The sequence below is a fragment of the Coffea arabica genome, chromosome 11e, assembly GCF_036785885.1.
Source record: "Coffea arabica cultivar ET-39 chromosome 11e, Coffea Arabica ET-39 HiFi, whole genome shotgun sequence".
NCBI classification, from domain to species: Eukaryota; Viridiplantae; Streptophyta; class Magnoliopsida; order Gentianales; family Rubiaceae; genus Coffea; species Coffea arabica.
Window position 1 is genome coordinate 56,768,382 of NC_092331.1, and position 17,975 is coordinate 56,786,356.

The 17,975-nt window shown below is 37.3% G+C and overlaps 2 protein-coding genes and 1 long non-coding RNA gene across 8 annotated transcripts; all 3 read left to right on the forward strand.

The window, feature by feature from the left end:
* The first annotated feature begins 682 nt into the window (after positions 1 to 682).
* Positions 683 to 4,035, forward strand: LOC113718967 (uncharacterized). The gene is made up of 3 exons (XR_011824906.1): positions 683 to 1,167; positions 1,281 to 1,362; positions 3,905 to 4,035. It is a non-coding gene; the product is annotated as an uncharacterized lncRNA (long non-coding RNA).
* A 713-nt stretch (positions 4,036 to 4,748) lies between these two features.
* LOC113718968 (heavy metal-associated isoprenylated plant protein 19) lies at positions 4,749 to 5,753 on the forward strand. Its single transcript, XM_027243914.2, has 3 exons — positions 4,749 to 4,760; positions 5,002 to 5,083; positions 5,191 to 5,753. Exons 1-3 carry the CDS (start codon positions 4,749 to 4,751, stop codon positions 5,442 to 5,444), a joined length of 348 nt encoding a protein of 115 aa, XP_027099715.2. The 3' UTR covers positions 5,445 to 5,753.
* A 783-nt stretch (positions 5,754 to 6,536) lies between these two features.
* On the forward strand, positions 6,537 to 17,461 carry LOC113718965 (uncharacterized). Of its 6 annotated transcripts, none has more exons than XR_011825277.1 (16): positions 6,537 to 7,190; positions 7,955 to 9,024; positions 9,109 to 9,284; positions 9,538 to 9,737; positions 9,954 to 10,022; positions 10,230 to 10,302; positions 10,686 to 10,842; positions 10,955 to 11,246; positions 11,345 to 11,459; positions 11,589 to 11,752; positions 12,080 to 12,154; positions 12,283 to 12,707; positions 13,121 to 13,185; positions 13,606 to 13,656; positions 13,751 to 13,778; positions 16,601 to 17,461. XR_011825277.1 is itself a non-coding variant. In XM_027243909.2 (13 exons), the coding sequence occupies exons 1-13, from the start codon at positions 6,714 to 6,716 to the stop codon at positions 12,606 to 12,608; spliced, it is 3,057 nt and encodes a 1,018-aa protein (XP_027099710.1). In that variant the 5' UTR covers positions 6,537 to 6,713; the 3' UTR covers positions 12,609 to 12,936. The 6 variants fall into 6 exon arrangements, 1 of the variants encoding a protein (XP_027099710.1); XR_011825278.1 differs by having other exon boundaries at positions 16,870 to 17,461; XR_003454684.2 differs by having other exon boundaries at positions 13,897 to 16,844.
* The last annotated feature ends 514 nt before the right edge of the window (positions 17,462 to 17,975 follow it).

Sequence of the window (17,975 nt, forward strand, 5' to 3'; positions counted from 1 at the left end):
TTATCAACTCCATTACAACTATAATAAGAAGGATCAAGTGACTCTTCAAATATTTTATGTTAGGTGTACTAAAATAGTTTCCTAATCTTAAAATTGCGTTAATAGTGGAGGCAAGGAATTTCTGAGGGGGACACATTAACGTTTGATGCTTCATTGAGTCCCCCCCCCCCACCTGGCGCAAAAAAAAAAAAAAAGACAAAAGAAACTTGATTAGTTTTTAACCGTTTACGTTATGCTATTTTTGCTCGTAAAAACTTAGATGGACCTGATTTTATAAATCATGTGATTCAAATATTATCATGTTTTCAAATTCTTGAATTAATGAGATGATATGATAAAATTTGGATTACATGATCTACATAGATCAGGCTTACCTAAATATTTACCATTTTTGCTAGTATCAATTGCCATGTGAACTTGTCTTTCAATTTCATTTGCCAACGGTCATAGGTTTCTAATACAAATAATGAACTTAAAGCCTAACTTAGCATGACGCACAAAATGCCATATGCAGAGCATAATCTATTGATTAACACACGAGGCCAGCTATAAACCCTCGTAGTATTACCTAAACAGAATTTGACCTGATTTGATTAACGCAACTAAAGGTTGGATAAGTGGGTGGTTTAGTCCTTTTAAGTAATGTTGGTACAATAATGATTCCGTGTAGAGAAAAGTTCAAGGTACTGTGGGGCTGCTGTTTGTAGAGTGAAAGCATCTCTGTCGCATGATGGCTTTTCCACTTTATGAAGCCTTTGTTTCAACAAATTTTTTTCTTACTACTATTTATTAAGCACCCTTCTTCTCCAACAACATACGGAGCATCTATAAAGGATGGGGCTGCTCTATTTTTGTTCTCAGAGAAGTTAGTAAATCCTTTTCCCACTCTTACCAAACTCCCTGTCTTTGTCTCTTCTGGCAAAAGTGAAAATGAGCTTTCAAGCCTACCAAGTTGGACAGGATAGATAATATGTTGTTGCTGTGTTTTCTTGAAAAAGTTAGTGCAACACAACAAAAAGTGAAGCATTTGTCCTCGTTGATGATCAGAGCAAGAACAATTTCAGTCCAATTCAAGAAAAGAAGTCAAGGGGCATGTCGATTTCTCGGCCTACGCTTGCTTCTATTGAATCCTTAGCGATACCTGTCGTGAGTGCTCTTCTCTAGCTGGTATATCTTTGATGATATGATTCTTGATGGTTATGGAGTTTCAAGCTTTAGCATAGTTGATATCTGGGATGATGCACTCCGGGGAAGCTCTCATCTTTGGTTGAAATTTGCAGGTTCAGGAAGTCGTCTTCTTGGCAGATTTTAGATGTGCGAAATGTCAACAAAGAGTAGCAGAAGTCATGTCTAAAATGAATGGTAAGTCTTTTCTTCCTTCCGCGTTTCACCTTGTTAACTAGAGTTGCTTTTCTCCAGAGTGTTTTGGCAGTGAATATTGTCTCCTCCATCCTAGCAGTAGATATCATGACTTTAGATTGTGGTGCGAAATCATGACAGCCATTTGTGTGCAGACCGTTGTTGTTGGAGTATCTCATTTGATTTTCTTCCAAAAGCCAGTGGACCTTTTCATTGGATTCCAAAGTGCAATTATTTTTGGTCCCTTTTGGAGAACTATTTGGACTTCACCTGTCACTATGTGTTCTAGCCTTCTGGGAATTTGTGGGGGTGGTGGCTGTAATTGACTATATCCGTTAAGGGAATAACTTTACCATGAATCGCCAAAAGTTTGAGATTAAGAAAAGATGATAAAATCAAGGTTTCATACAAACTCTCACAAATTCATTTGAGTGGTGTGCCATGTTTTCATGCCACGCCAAAACACATAAAAAATTGGTTTTCTTACATGGTGTTAAAAATGGTGAGCTGCACACGAGGAATGAATCAAAGACTTGGAATGGTATTTTATTCTTTATTCTTGGTCCTTCTCAAATGAACATTTTTTATGAGACTTGGAAGCAATCAATGTACTATTTTAATCAAATTATATATGAATAGTCTAACCTGCAGTCCTGTTACTCCTGTATGGTGTTTGGTTGACATTGGTGTACCAAAGAGACGTTACCCGGCCCCTCACTGTGGGAGCGGTTGCATTCTGCAGCTTTACCCTACTTTTTATCAATTGTACCATTCTATTTTGGGTTTTTCTCAAAAGTGAAAGGGATTTAAAGTGTCCCATTAACCAAGACCTTTCGTCCAGGAAATATGATTGAGAAGAGAGGGGGGTGGTGGGGGAGAGAGAGAGCAAGAAAGATGAACTCAACAACCTCACCCTTTTGTTATTAATAGCTCTAATGTGACTAGGTGGTCAAGTTTATCAATAATGGTGAAGGCTAGGATCTCTGCAGTATATCAATAATGGTCTCATACCGCCATTTAGCCATGTAGCCCATGGTCGATGATTTTAACAATTGATGTTGATGTTCTTGTTGTTTTTACTAAATTGTACAGAAGAACATAAAAGATGCGCTTCAATAGCACAGGTGAAAATCAATAAAGCTAATTTTTAATCGTCTTGTGAATACAATAACATAAATGTGTGTATGTGTGCGCGCTTTTTTTTTTAATCAATTAATAACGTTTACTCTACTCTTACTGTAATAGTATATTCTAGAGTGGGGATCCAACTGGATCATTGTGAATCGTCTTGCAAATACAATAACATAAATGTGTGTATGTGTGTGTGTATTTTTTTAATCAATCGGTAACATTTATTCTATTTCTACTCTTACTCTAACATATTTTAGGAGAGGACCCAACTGGACCATTGGAAAATCGACAGGAAACTAAATCATTATCAGACCAAATGGGTATATATCTATATGGATTAAAAGAAGCCACATGTTAGTGATAAAGTGAAGAAAGACAAGGTTTAAACCCCACGTCCCATCTCACTAAGATTTAAGTCTTTTATACTGGCCAACTGTTGAAGGAGCCATTGATTATATAATAACTGGTGTTTGGATAGTGAGATTTATGCCAAATATTATTTTACAATTTTACTCATATCACAATTGATGAAGTTTTGGACTTTACTCTAGATGTAGGGTCCGTTTGTTTCGGGTGAAAATGTTTTCCAGGAAAATATTTTCCTAATTTCCCGTGTTTGGTTGCACAAAAGTTACTGTGTAAAATATTTTCACTCATCTTATGGAAAACAACTTCCCTTCTAAACTTACTGAAGTTGTTTTCCGAAATGCATGCATCCCGCCTGTAGTATGTTCCAAACTTACTGAAAACATCTTGTAGTATGTTCTTTTTTTTTTTTAGTGTAAACAGGAGGACTCGAACCCAAGACCTCTTCCTTACACTCCCTCCCCCGTACCATCCAACCCAACCCAACCCTCCCCCTAGTATATTCAAAATAAAAAAAAAATCTCATCCTGCTCATCCTATGCTAGTAATTAATTATGTATAATAGGGACATATTTTTCTAGAGAAACTTTCAGCAGTGAGAGTGCAAGATATATGTCACAATAAGCATTGCATGTGATTGATATTTGACACTAAATGGTCAGCAATTTGTTTATTGCTTAAGGAGATATTTTTTATTCATATATACATTTTCCAAGATTTTTTAAAGTTAAACAATGAGATAAATTTTCTTATTTTGCATGGGAAGAAATATGTAGTTATAATGTGTAGAAAGTAAAGATAAAGATAAAAGTGAAAATATTTCAAAAGTTAAACAAACACCAGAAAAATGAAGTAAAAAAATATTTTTAATAAGCTAACCAAACACCTGAAAATGATGAAAGGGAAATGATTTTAATGGAAAATTACTTCCACGGAAAATATTTTCCCAAGGAAAACATTTTACTTCCAATCAAACAGACCCGTAAAGATGGCTATATGTTACTCATCCGCCAAGCAATACCTGACACGATAATACTGTAAATTTCAGGAGAGACAGATTCTGTGGTCGTCAGCGTGCTGGAAAAAAGGGTGACGGTCACTTGCAGGCTTCCCACGGAAGCGGATAGGGGAGGAGCTTCTGCACCGCGCCCCCCAGTTGCTCGGCTCAGCAAACTAGCCATATTGCTCATGCGCCTAAGTTTCTCCACATGCCGCTGATATTCATTAATTCTCCGGATTATAGATTCAAGAAACATAACAAAGCAAAAAAGTGTCTTGAAAATTAATTAGCACATATAGTTTTTTTTTTTCCTTTTTTACGAGCAAGAGTGTGTAATTCATACTTAAGTAGATTTGCTGACACGGATGCCTTGAATAACAGCAAAATTAGTTGTATATTTTAGTAGGAGAAGAATTCGGAAAATCTTGAAAATTTGATTGGAAGGATTGGATTTGTTTTTTCTACTTAGCTGTTGATTTTCCCACTTCCATGCTTGGACAATAATAATGTGATTAAGACTCGTGTGATTTTACATGCTTGAACCTTTAGGGAAATAGGCATTAGATCATCAACCTTCTTGACAAGAAAAAGATGGTTTCCAAATGATGTATGAAATGATACAAACCATTAAAGAAATGGATGATGCTTGCTTCAACGGGATCATGAATTTTGAATCAATTAAGGGATGACAAGTTGAGGAAGTTAACCAAAACCACCAGTTTCCTCCTCCCCTTCCCTTAGGTTCCAAAGGGGAATGGAATTAGATGCTTCAGCTGGCCAGAAAGCAACCTTTCCATTTTCAGTCAAGTCTTGGAGATATCACCCATCGTACCTCACATAGTCCTTTTTATAACAAAGCCGACATTTCCCAACTTTTGATCATCTTTAAGCTATGCCCGGACAGGCAAGTACTCTGGCTGCACAATCTCTTACAATTCCTGTCATTCTCTTTTCAACCCCTTTCTTTCCCCTTTTTCCCTTTTGACCTTTTGTGAATTCCTATTTCCTATTGGAACCAACGATATAGCAGTCAATTTGAGAAAACCAACAAAAATATGCCAGCAAATAATAGCTAGTCACTCGTCGAATTTTCAATGCTGAAAGAGGAATAACCAAGACTTCGCATTGCTTGTCATGATTTTCAGGTTTGTTGCATGGTGATGAAGATTAGTTTAGACTGCAATGGATGCTGCAGAAAAATGAGGAGAATAATTCTCAGGATGAAAGGTCTGCCGGGCATTTTTTCCTATGTTTTCTGCTCTGTTATTTTGCGTAATTACTTCAGTCAATAACATAAAAATTCCATCTTTTTTTTTTCCCTTTGATGCATGAAGAAATTGAGACACACTCGATAGAGAAGCAACATTCAAGGGTAATCGTGTGTGGGAGATTCGTTCCAGCGGATATAGCAATAAAGATAAGGAAGAAGATGAAAAGAAGAGTCGAGATTCTGGAAATAGAGGGATTAAGCAGTGGCAGTGATGGACATACAGAACAAGGGCCAGCACCAACCCATGTCCCAGACCATACCATTCCAATGCCCCATCTCCAAGTCCCGGACCCTCATGCCATAGCTCAACATGCCTAGTTTCAATTTCTCCTGGTTTGGGTGGGAAAAAAAAATGTCAGTCATGAACCTAACGAAAAAGGGCACCACCAGATGTTAATTTTAGACAAGAGACCGATTCTGGGAGAACAGGAAGACTCCGGGGGGGAACCTAATGGATTTGTCTGAAAAAGATGAAGGAAGGAAAATCGAAAGAAGAAGTAGGATTGGAAATGTACATGTTAAGATTTAGTAACATTTGTACATTGGTTTAGACTACCTCCCCGCTCTTTGGCTTTTTCTTTCTTTTAGCATTCAATTTCCTTGACCTCAATAGATTGTTAACATACATGCGCATAACAGGTTCGAGTTGGATTCGTCTACATTCATTACGCTTTTGATTTGAACTAATATAACCTTTTGATAAAATTGAAATCTAAATCCATTAAATTAGTGAATTATTAAGTACTAAATTTGATACATTTGAGTGTATATCACATTAAGCGATAAGTTGTTGTCTGAAATCTGAAATCTGATTCTATTAAGTTAATGAATTGTTAAGTGCTAAATTTGATATATTTGAGTGTATATCATATTAAGTGATAAGTGCATAGTTTATCACTTATTTTTTGGAGCAAATTTTGTCCAAAAAATTAAGTGCCGCTTAGTAAATTCAGATGTTTTAAACTTTGATTATTAAATGCGTTTGAATATGTTAAAATTTGAATTCATTAATTTGAATATGTTAAATATAATTATTAAACATGACAAAATAGTTTTGCAAACATTTGGAGTGGTTCTAATTAACATATAAGGACAATTATATTTATTTATTGCTCAAAAATGAAAAATCTTCGAAATGTTCATATTTGTAACTTTTTCACTACTTTAAATAAACTCGATTTTGGCAAATAAATCAAATCTGCAAGCTGACTTAAATCCACTTTGAGGCACTAAATAAAAATTTCCTTTATCGGCTTCTAATTTCTCTTTGACTAGAATCATTTCCCAAAAAAGGAAAACAAAAAATAAATGAGTAAAAGAAAGAGGAATTCCGTAATTATCTTAAAAGCTGGGGAGCTTTATGATATTCAGTCTTTAGTTTGAGTACGTATATAGTAAACCGGAGCCCAGTTTATCTATTCGCATAATCCTAATTATCATACGCGGATCTAACCAAGTAGCCTTAGAATCCAAATTCCCTTGTTCTTCTTCTTCAACCCCCCCAAACCCTAACCCTAAAAACTGGAAATCTCGTCTGATTTCCAATTTAGTGTTTAACTGAAGTCGCTTCGTTTCGAATTTCAGCTAATGGCGAGCGGCTCCAATGAACCCACGCGTCGCAAGCACCGCCGCTCTCCTTCTGACGACGAGAACAACGACGCCGAAGCACCTTCGAAACGGCGGAAGCACCGCCACCATAAACATCACCGGCATCATCGCCACCACCATCACCACCGCAGCAAGAAGGAGGACAGAGTTGAGGACGCAACAGCTGAAGCTGAAATCGAGATGGAAGAGAATCTAGAAGAGGAACGGAAGAGTAATGAGAATGCGGTGGTTGATGCTGCAACTGGTGGCACAACTAGTGCGGCTGTTATTTCTGGTTCAGTTTTGGGGATTGATTATGATATGGAAGAAGGAGAGATTGTTGATGAGGGTGAGGGTGGTGGTGGTGGTTCTCGTATCGATGGAGATGAGGTGAAAAAGGAGAAAGAGCGTGGTTCTGATGTGGAGTCTGGAGAGATTGGGGCTGTTCGCGGCGGCCATTCTGACAATTCTCACATGGTGTGTTCAGATTCCCCTTGCTTTTTATTTATTTTGTTATTTTTCTTGGGAGAGTTTCATTTCTGTTTGTAAAGTTTAGAAATTAAGCTGTTTGGTTGCGGAGAAAATTAATGGAAACCTTCCCATATGGAAATTGAAAGTTTGTTTACTCGTCTGGAATATCAGCTTTTGTGTCTTTGGCGTGGTCAATGTAGTATGCTTCCAAAGTTTTCGCTTCCTTGTGTTTCTCCTGCTGAACTTAAATATGAAGTATGCTTACATTGTGCCTTTGACCCTTTTTTACTAGAACCCATTTTACCCACTTTAAATGCCGGATTTATATCTTTATTTATGTAACAGGCATATAATTAGGATTTTTTTTACTCCTGGTATCAAGATTTGTCAGCAATTAAACAGGAAGTTATTCAATGTGTTTTAATTTGATATTTTGATCATATCTAATTAAAGAGTTTACTAATTGTTTTCTGCAATTGCTAGTGGAGTCATCGGTTTTGTTGTGAAATTTTAGTACATGTTTTCCACCAAACGGACATGAGAATTTGAATTCCATCTGGAGCTGTGCACTCCGGTTTTACATTTTTTCCCAGGCAAAAGTTCTATAGGAGATTCTGAAGACAGATGGCTTTCAGTGGATTTGTAAGAACAAATTTTATGGTTATTTATTTATTTATTTGTGGGGGCATACTTTGTTAACTTTGTTTTGCTTGGACATAGTAGATTTGAGGTTTGTGTGGTTAACCAGCTACTTTGGTTGTGTTCTGCAGAAGGTGGATGTATATCAAGAGGGGAAGAATCGTACCTGTTGTTTGCCTTCTGAAGAAGGTATGAATGAAGAGGATGGAAAGATGGGGGCATCGAGTGATTTTAGGATTGATGGGGAAGATGATGGATGTTTTGCGAGGAAGAAATATAATGATTTGGGTCAGAAAAGAACTTCCAGAACTGAACATATGTCTAATGGTGAGTTTGTGCATGAATACCGTAAGGATGAGTTAACTGTTGAAGAACATAGTTGGAGAAATGACTACTCTAATGAAGAAAGTATTTTGAGGGAGACTAATGAATTGTTAGCTGAAGGTGGGCAAAAAAGGGATTTCTCAAGGTCACCGTCACGGGACAGACACCGTGAAAGGGTTCGAAGTGGGAGCTGTCCAAAGTCACGTGATCAGTCTCGAGGAAGGTCTAGGTCGCAAAGCATTTTCCGAGAGGGTTCTTTACTCAATACACCAAAAACATATAACGATTATTCACGAAGAAAGAATAGGAGTGATTCAGATGAGGAGCATGAATCCAGCAGGGATTACCAACCTGCCAGCAGAGAATCATTTAGGGATGAAGAAAGGAGTTACAGCAGACACAGTAGTCGGTCAACAAGGCATCATAGTCGAGAAATGCGGGACAGGGATAGAGAGGGCAGCCGGGATGTGGACAGAGACAGGACAAGAGACAGAGAGCGAGAGAGGACAAGGGAGAAGGAGCGGGAGAGGGAAAGGGCTAGGGAGCGGGAGAAAGAGAGGGAGAGGGAAAAGGAGAGAGAGAGGCACAGGGACTGGGAGAGGGAGAAGGAGAGGGAAAGGAGGAGGGAGCGGGATAGAGGGAGCAGCCGAGATAGAAATAGGGACAGAAATAGGGATAGAGATAGTCAAAGGTCCTTTAGGAACTCTAAACACAATCACGCTGATGATGGCTATGGTGAGCAAGATAGGATTGATGATTACAGGCATAGGAGGCACGATGAAGCCGGTCACAAGGATAGGATAAGTGTAAGTGATACTGAAAAAATTGATGGTTCTAAGAAGCATATGGCTGGAAGGGAAAATGAGAAGTCTGGAAGGTAACTTTTTGCTCAATCAGTATATTGAATATGATCAGCATCCTTTTCCTCCTTCCATCTAATGTTTGATTTTTTTGATCACAGAGATGAAAATGAACAAGAAGACTACCAAGAAAAAATTGTGTTGCGACTAGCAGAACAGGAAGAAGATGACCTTGAAAGAATTAAAGAGGAAAGTAGGAGGCGAAGCGAAGCTATACTAGAAAAATATAGAAGTCAGAAATCACATCAGCACTCCGAAGCTAAAATAGAAAATACAGGTAATAGTATTTCTTTTGCCTTATTTGTATTAATAGGTTTTCTTTGTTCTATATTTTTTGTACTTGATTCCTTTGGAGTGCAGCAGCATTGGTTTCTTGAATACCTATTTTTCATGGCTTGATTTTTTTCCTTGGAGTGAGCTTTTATGTGATAGACATTTGATTTTTTTTTTCTCATCTTGACTTTCCATGGGCATATGCCTTGTCTTTTTATCTACTATTCTCCTGAAAAAAATTTGTTTTTCTGGAACAGTAAAAGAGCAAGGAGAACAGCCATTAGTGATGGTACCATCTGTTAGTGTTGCTCTCGAATCTAATTATCTTCGAAATGAGGGCCAAGATGACTATGTTGCTGACCCATCCTTTTCTGTTGGAAAATCCCCTCCACCAAATGGGGTTTCTACTATTGAGAAGCCTTCTGATACTGGTGGACTCGGAGCCGGTACTCCAAAGGTGGGTTGAAATTTAGTAGGCAGCTGGAGATATGTGTCGTGGACTGCATTGTTTCCCCTAGCTGCTCAATGTCCCCATTGTCAGCTATATGTGTCTCCAAGTTGGTTGCTCGTATTTGTAAATTTTTTAGAATTTTTTTTCAAAATTTTTGTCTAATTTATTTCTCACAATTGGCTAAACCTTTGCTGTTTGTGCCTGAATTATTCAACTTTGCAGAGTGAAAGACCTAATGATATGTTCTCTGATGATATATTTGGAGAGTCTCCTGCTGGTGTTCGTAAAACGGTAAGCCTTAATCTGCCACTGTCTTTTGCAACTAATAAATTCATCGCTTCTTGTTTGTTCTTAAGCTGGCTAACGTTTTGGTTTATACTGTCCTTTCCTGTATTTCTGTGGTGGCCTAAATTCATGTTTTATTGTCGATTGATAACTTCTTATTCCTTCATTTTATTAGCTCGTACTTATTGATTAGCTATCAAATATTTTCCTCAGGGTAAGGGTGATGGTTTAGCAATTGAAAGGAGTGGCCTACATGACAATTGGGATGATGCAGAAGGGTACTATAGTAAGTGTCTGAAATCTAGATTTATTCTATCACACGGACTAATTTCTTTTTGGAGCTAAGTTGTGATATTAACTAACTGTTCATTTGATAAAGTAATTTCTTAAGTTTTTTTTTCTTTCTAATCTTTTTACTGCTTGAACGTCAAGTTTATTTCTTAATTTTCATTTTGTGCTTTAACAAGAGGTACATTTAGATAAAGAAGTGATGAGTTTCCTGTTTGTTCCTTTTTGGAGTGTCTGGTACAACAAGTGAATCTGCTTGTCTTTTTAGTTCTTCTGGACTGTCTATTGATTAGGTGAATCTGATCCTCTTAATTATCCCTTTTGAGGAGTGTCCGGTTCAATATTAATCTGCTAATCTTGATTGTTCCTTTTTCTTTGCAGGCTATCGGTTTGGAGAATTACTTGATGGTCGATATGAAATCATTGCTGCACATGGCAAAGGTGTCTTCTCTACAGTAGTTCGTGCTAGGGATCTTAAGGCCAAATCTGGTGATCCTGAAGAAGTAGCGATAAAAATCATTCGCAATAATGAGACCATGTGAGTAATTAAGCTTTTCCTTGCTTTAGTTTCTGACTTTAGCTGTTTAATAATGCATCCTTTAGTCCTTTGTCTGTCAGAACTGATTCTTCTTTTTCTGTTGCGCTGTTAGGTTGAAGGCTGGCATGGATGAACTGGTTATATTAAAAAAGTTGGCTGGTGCTGACCCTGAGAACAAACGCCATTGTGTTCGTTTTGTTTCCAGCTTTAAGTATCGGAATCATCTCTGTTTAGTTTTTGAATCTCTTCATATGAATCTTCGTGAGGTTTTGAAGAAGTTTGGTCGTAATATTGGGCTTAAATTAACTGCTGTAAGGGCATATGCAAAGCAGCTCTTCATTGCACTGAAACATCTAAAGAATTGTGGTGTGCTTCATTGTGATATTAAGCCTGATAATATGCTGGTAAACTCAATTATCTTCAATATCTTTCCCTTCTATACCTCTTTACCCTGGTCTTCTTTCTGATACTAACCTATTTATTCTTTTTGCTGTTTCCTAAGGTGAATGAAGCAAAGAATGTATTGAAGCTTTGTGACTTTGGCAATGCCATGTTTGCTGGTAAAAATGAAATTACTCCATATCTTGTGAGTCGATTTTATCGTGCCCCAGAAATAAGTAAGTCTGTTTCTTTGTCATTTGCTTTCTAAGAAGGACTTGATTGCCTGATCAACATTAGTTATTTTACTGCAAGCTGAGTTCTATTACATTAAGGTATTTAAGCTTTTATTTTTTTATTCTTCTTAGTTCTGGGTCTGCCATATGATCATCCCATGGATATGTGGTCAGTTGGTTGCTGTTTATTTGAGATTTACACTGGAAAAGTTCTTTTTCCTGGTTCTACAAATAATGACATGCTTCGCCTTCATATGGAGCTTAAGGGCGCATTTCCAAAGAAGATGGTTCGTAAGGTGAGAGACAGCTTTATAGGTGTTTGTTTGTTTTTCCTCTAACATTAAATCATGAATTTAGGGCTCTTGCATCTCTCTTATAGTGTTTGAGATGTTACATGGATACCTCATTTTTACACAACAGAAATGAGGAGTTGAGAGTTTATTCTGTGGCTTGTATCTTTCAAATATAATTCCTTCACCATATTTTCTTTTGATATATATGCTTCCTTTCTCGCTCTTTTAGCTTTAAGAATTGGTCTCTTTTTCCAGAAGAATTTAGTGAAGTTTTATTTGTTCTCAACTTTTTTTTTTACTGATCGCTTTTTTCCTATTTTGTTGCTACAGGGTGGATTTAAGGACAAGCACTTTGATCAGGGGCTGAATTTTCTTGCCACTGAGGAGGACCCTGTCACAAAGAAGGTAATCATCAATTTGGTTGTGTGATCCTTTAGGGTTTTCTATTTGTGATTATATGCTTTGTATTACTTGCATTTCTTGTTCTTGTCTGTTTTTTTCTAATAAACTTTATATATATTCTATTCTGTCAGGCTGTAAAGAGGCTGATTCTTAATGTTAAGCCAAAAGATTTTGGAACTTTGATTGTGGGTTCTCCTGGTGAGGATCCAAAGATGTTAGCCAACTTTAAAGATCTTCTTGATAAGATATTCATGTTGGATCCTGATAAAAGAATCACTGTATCACAAGCATTGAGCCATCCATTCATCACTGGCAAGTGAAATATTGATGCTGATTTGTGACTACCGAAATGCTGTTGGGCTTGATATTTGAATATCATATGACTGCATTTATATATTGTTCTCTAATCATTGGGCATTAATGTCTGTCTTCTTTGTGCTGGCTATAAGAGCTTTAGAAACGGTGCTTGGCATGTTGAACGCAATTGTGGTGATGTTTGATTGGAAGACAGCTCGTACTTGGCGCTTCTGTCAGTGGAGTGTTTTCTGTTTCTATTGTAAGATAACTCGCCAAAGGCGTATTTACCTTTTGTACTCAATCTTAATGTTGACCATTAAGAAACTCTTCAGTAGAATAGTTTCAATTACTTTCTATTTTTTAGACTTTCCTCATATTGTATTCCAGATATGGTTCCAGTAACTCAACTCTCAGGCTTTAATGTGCTCCCGAAAATTAGATTTGTTGGCAGAAATAATTCTTTGTAAATAAAAACTTAACTTTGGAAATTTGTATTATTCTCTTCATCTCACTTTTCCCCCCTTCATTTTCTTTTTCCTTTTTAATTGCTGATGATTGGTTTATAAGGGATACTCGCATTAGATTATGGTCCTCTTTCTTGTTTTGTTGCCACTGTTTTTGCTTTTTGCGATAATATATGGGTCCTGGTGTCTAATTAAATTTCTCATTCAGGGTACCATCTCTGCTATGAGGCAACCGTTCAGTGCTTTAGATGCTTAAAAGTCAACCTGGAGAAGGTATTTTGGTTTGTTTGCTAGGTGTTTATTGTGAGACGGATGAATCTATGCTTTTGCATATATTTCTTTGATGTCAGATTTGGCTTATCACTGACGTTCATTTAAAGCCATTTCAAGCGAATCATTTTGTCATGTGACCTTGTGTGTCTTGGCTTTTCTTTTGATTACATGTAGCGTGTAGAACTTTCTTAGTGGTTGTGTATACATAGAAGTGATTTTGAAAAATCTATGGTTCCCATTCTTACTGAAAGTTGTTTTGAAGCATTATTGTTTGGTGCATGCTGTAAACTGATTTGTTTTGGCATGAAATTTATCCTTTGCTGAGATCTCTGTGATTGTGTGCGTCATTTCTGTTTCTTTGATGGTCCCCATTCTAATGAGGTTGCATTACTTCTGATCTTTGATTTGGCCATTCTGGAGGAATATATGCTTTGGAGGTTATTGGATGCTGTTCCAGGTGGATTTTTTTAGGTGTGTGTCCAAATCTGAACTTGGTGCAGTTATCTCATTTAGCAGATCTAATTTCTGGGAAATAGTTGAGTAATATGATTATTTGTTTTTGTAGGTTATGGCATTGTGATTGCTGATATCCTGTAAGTATATTCTTATTTTTCATCTCCTTTGTCATTAGTTGGTTTCTGATGTCAAGCTATTTCTGTTTCCAACTATGTTTTTAACTCCTCCAACCTGTACATGTGTGAATTTTTGTAGATTTATGCTGTTTAGCAAGCTATTTCTGATAGTAAGTTCTTCTTAATCTATATTTTGATACTTTCCTTTGCCTTGGTCTCTGGCACCTGAGCAGAGTGGGAATTTTTTCTTTGAATCTGCTTTTTATAGATGGGTTGTTTTTAACTCTTCATGTTTATGGGGTATTATAGTGGGATAAATGTAGACCTGGAGCTGTTATTAGGCTGAAAGTACATCCTTGAGGGGAAAGAATTAGGTCATGGGAATTTTGACGTCTAATTGTTATAAATCCTTTTCAAATCAATTATATTAAGGCATAATGTGCAAGTTTTTTCAAGCGAGCGATTTGTAATGCTTATGACTTGCAAGAAATTTCTAATAACCTTGTATCAAGCATATTAGAGAGACATGCGTGAAATCTTCTTCAGCAAGCATACAAGTCTGACTTGATGTGAATGCAGCATAGGATATACATTATCCAAGATATGATAGTCAGCAAAAAATTAGGTAGATCAGAGGGAGTAATGTGGGTTGGTAGGAGTAACAGAGTAGCTTTGTAAGGAATGGAAATAGGCTTGGATGAAAAAAAGAAGCCAATAAGGGTGTATATTGGGCACTTTACATGTGCCTATTAAGCCTGATTACCTGGGCAGTTTTTTGTACTAGGCGATCGAAGCCTGATTACATGTGCAAACCAATGAGATGATCATTTACTAACAGGTGTTATCATATTTTTCAAAAAAATAACTGCGTCAAAGAACAAATCACAGAGTCTATGAACTGAACTGGTTTTTAGATAATCTTTTAGCAACAAAATATTTTTTCCAGTCACTTGGCTTTCAGTGCATAAGCTTGCAGCCTCAGATTTAGCATACATTTGTTCCATAACAGGCATTTTGATGACCTTAGTGGAGTTTGAGCTTTTAAGATAAGAGCAGTAGGGTAGTGGAACTACTAAAACATTTTGTAGTGGGATTCTTGGCATCCACTTCCAAGTATACTTGTAATTTTTTTGGTTGAGCTTCCTTTCTCCTGAGTACTAGATAACCCACGGGTATCAGCATACATGACGGATCTTGATATGGCATGGAAATCTTAAATTTGACAAATGTGTACTTGGTAAGTTCAATTACTTGTGGGTCTGGTGAATTTCAGAGCGGCAGACATACTGAGGGTTGAGTCCTCCTTATTATATCTAATTGTTTTTAGCTTGATAGTTTTCCGGGGATGAGGTTACATGGGATAATATCATCAACCCTTTTATTCTGGAAAATGAGGTTGAGAACTGAAAAAGTGAATACCCATGTATTTGTTGTAGACGAGGTAGGACAGTGGCTACTCTGGTGTTTCTTGCCTTTGAGTAATACTTAATATGGTCAGTGAAATGCAACATTCCTTTAGTTCAATTAGCCTTTTTTTTAAATGAAGAAGAGAATGACAGGAGTTGTCAGGTTGTAATGGATTTTAGGAACTGATATTAGATTTCAACTGATATGAAATAGATCACAACTTGTATGAATTTGTCAAGGATGGAGTTTAGGAGTATTGGTTGCTTCTTTTCTACATCTGGATATTGATAACTCAGAGAGGAAGCTTTTTGCAAGGAAACACAAGTTAAGCACAGACGACATGGACAGAATAAACAGAACATACCAGCTGGGTCTCTTTTCAGTTTGCTGGCTGTTTGCTCTTGAGATTATTTTTGGCGGCTTACGATAGTTTTTGATTGCAGTAAGAAATAAAGGAAGTCTCAGCTGAGTTCATCTGGTGTGAATAAAAAATGTACAATTTTGTCTTTCTGGCACTTCATCCCTCTGACCTTCAACTTTTAGGTGCAGAAATTTGTAAGAATGCATGAATTGCTATGGCAAGTAATGTGATATTCTTTTGCCTTTGCTGGTGAGAGATTGGTATGGTCGGGGAATTCTTTTGTGCATTGCCTAGTAACGTGAAGGGTTGTTTTATAGAAAAATTGTAGATGTTATGTTGGTGTATTTAGAGTTTTAAAATTGGTACATTACGAAAAAGTAAGTACATATAGTTTTAAAGTGTTTTTGTCAGCAGTACATGTAGTTTATAGTGTTTTTGTGAGCATGTTGGCAACTCAGCATCAACGAGAGTGATCAAGACATTGCATTTATTCAATCTAATTAATACCTGTTTAAGCTAGGTTTTGATCGAGCATCTTCTCCATGCAAGATTTAGGTTTTGAGTATCATATTCTGCAAGAGTTTGTCCTTGTCAATTTGCCAGGGTATCATCGTCCCCTGGTGAGTGTGTGTCATTGAGAAGCGAGGAAAGGTAAATGTTCACTTGCATATCATTAACTAACTAGTAAAATGGTATTTGTAACTTACTAACTGGTGGTTACAATAATTTTTACGCACATTTACCAGAGTTAAAAGGTTTTCATCACATGCCGCTTCTATTTCAGCTATAATCTGAACACTATTTAGAGCTGCTCCTACTCCTCCCTGCTGTGGTTGGTGTTGGATTGGGTTTTGTTAATATGGTCTTGCTTTCTTATACTTCTATGGATGCCATTTACTGGCTAAGTGTTCTGGATGCATACAATTTTCTACCGCCCCCCCCCCCCGGGCGGGTGTCAGGTGTCATATGAACCTGTTGTCTAATTAGAATGGGTCGGTTATGCACTGTTGATATGTCTTTCTGAAGTCTTTCGTCCTCACTATTTGTCTGGTTCCCTTTGTTTTGTCTGAGGAAGATGTTTGAGGGGCTTCATGCAAAGATTTTAGCAATATATGTGTGGTTGGTGTGGATTGAACTTGTCATCACATGGAGAGGCTTGAATTGTTGATACTAACGGGGCTGAACTAGTTTACTGATTTTTGGTCAGTCTTCAAATTTTGGGGTTGTCGTTGCCACTTTGTGTGCTGAATTAGAAGTGGTTCCATTTGTCCCGTGAAATTTGATGATATTTGTAATAATGCCGTCTTTTATGTTGTGCACGCGTAAAATCCACTGTTTCGGCAGGCTGCTGTTGTTCAGTTGCAAAAGAAAAAAAAAAAAAATTGCATGAATGAATTTGGTTAAGTGATGCAAAATCTCATCGAGAATAATGGGCTCTCTGCACCAAATATAAAATGCCAATATCAGTGCGCCGAGCAGGTTGATTAACTGAGGTTTGTGGCCAGCGCAACTTAAAGGGGCAATTGAAGTCTAATATTCTGCTCGGTAGCAACAGGAGCCTCTCTATAAAAGCTGAATGTGAGCTGCTGTTTTCATGTGGTTTATTGGAATGCCAACGTAAAGGTGGCGTCAAACGTGTTTGTTTCATGCTCTGTGTTAGAGATGTCTTATCCACTGGAACTTGTAACGCCTGAGAGGACCTAATGTTTTGAGTCGGGTTGGTACCCAATTGCAAATTGAAAATTTGATATTTTATCTGATGTTCTGGTCATGAATAGCCGGATTTCGGGCCGTTGAGCCTTGGAGCTGAATGATATAGAGAATTGGAACATGTGTCCGTTTTAATTCTCAATCATAATAGACTCCATAGTTGGCTTTACTTTCCTCGTCACTCTTGGCAATAAGATATGGACATGACTGATTCAATTGCCGGCGAGGCTCCTTCCAATAAAAACCCTTCCCCTTCTCCGTGCCGTCACTCCTTCCACTTTTCTCTATTCATTGACCTACTGGGACAGAGTATATATATGTATATGTGTGTTGATCGACCTAGTCAAGCAATTGAAGAGACGTGGTCACTGCCTATGAACATTCTAGGGAATACCTGGTAACTGCTCTAGTATTTAACGAACTTAAAAGACTACCGAGGCTGCTAGCTTGAGAAGTGTAATTTATTAGATTAATGAAGTTACTGCATTTTCAAGAAAAAAAGGAAAACTTTCTACAGCGTGCACTGTGCCCTAATGAATAAGGGTTAATGGATGCAATTTTGGACTGTATATAGCCAAAGGGTCGCGTAATTACGTGCCCACATTATTCAATTGCGTGATTTATAATTAGACGATATCCTGGATATGAGATTTTGCCTTAAAAGGATTTGTGTAGATCTGTTTCTATTTGGGTTATTCAAATACCAATCGGAGTTGCACGAAAAATGGTGACTATTCTTG

What these genes read in the sequence shown, in the direction of transcription:
- LOC113718968 (XM_027243914.2), top strand. An exon ending in AATAATTCTCAGGATGAAAG is followed by an intron (nt 5,084 to 5,190) that starts GTCTGCCGGGCA and finishes TGATGCATGAAG; the next exon opens with AAATTGAGACACACTCGATA.
- LOC113718965 (XM_027243909.2), top strand. Translation starts at nt 6,714, where the DNA reads ATGGCGAGCGGCTCCAATGAACCCACGCGTCGCAAGCACCGCCGCTCT. An exon ending in TCGGAGCCGGTACTCCAAAG is followed by an intron (nt 9,738 to 9,953) that starts GTGGGTTGAAAT and finishes TCAACTTTGCAG; the next exon opens with AGTGAAAGACCTAATGATAT. An exon ending in AGGACCCTGTCACAAAGAAG is followed by an intron (nt 12,155 to 12,282) that starts GTAATCATCAAT and finishes CTATTCTGTCAG; the next exon opens with GCTGTAAAGAGGCTGATTCT.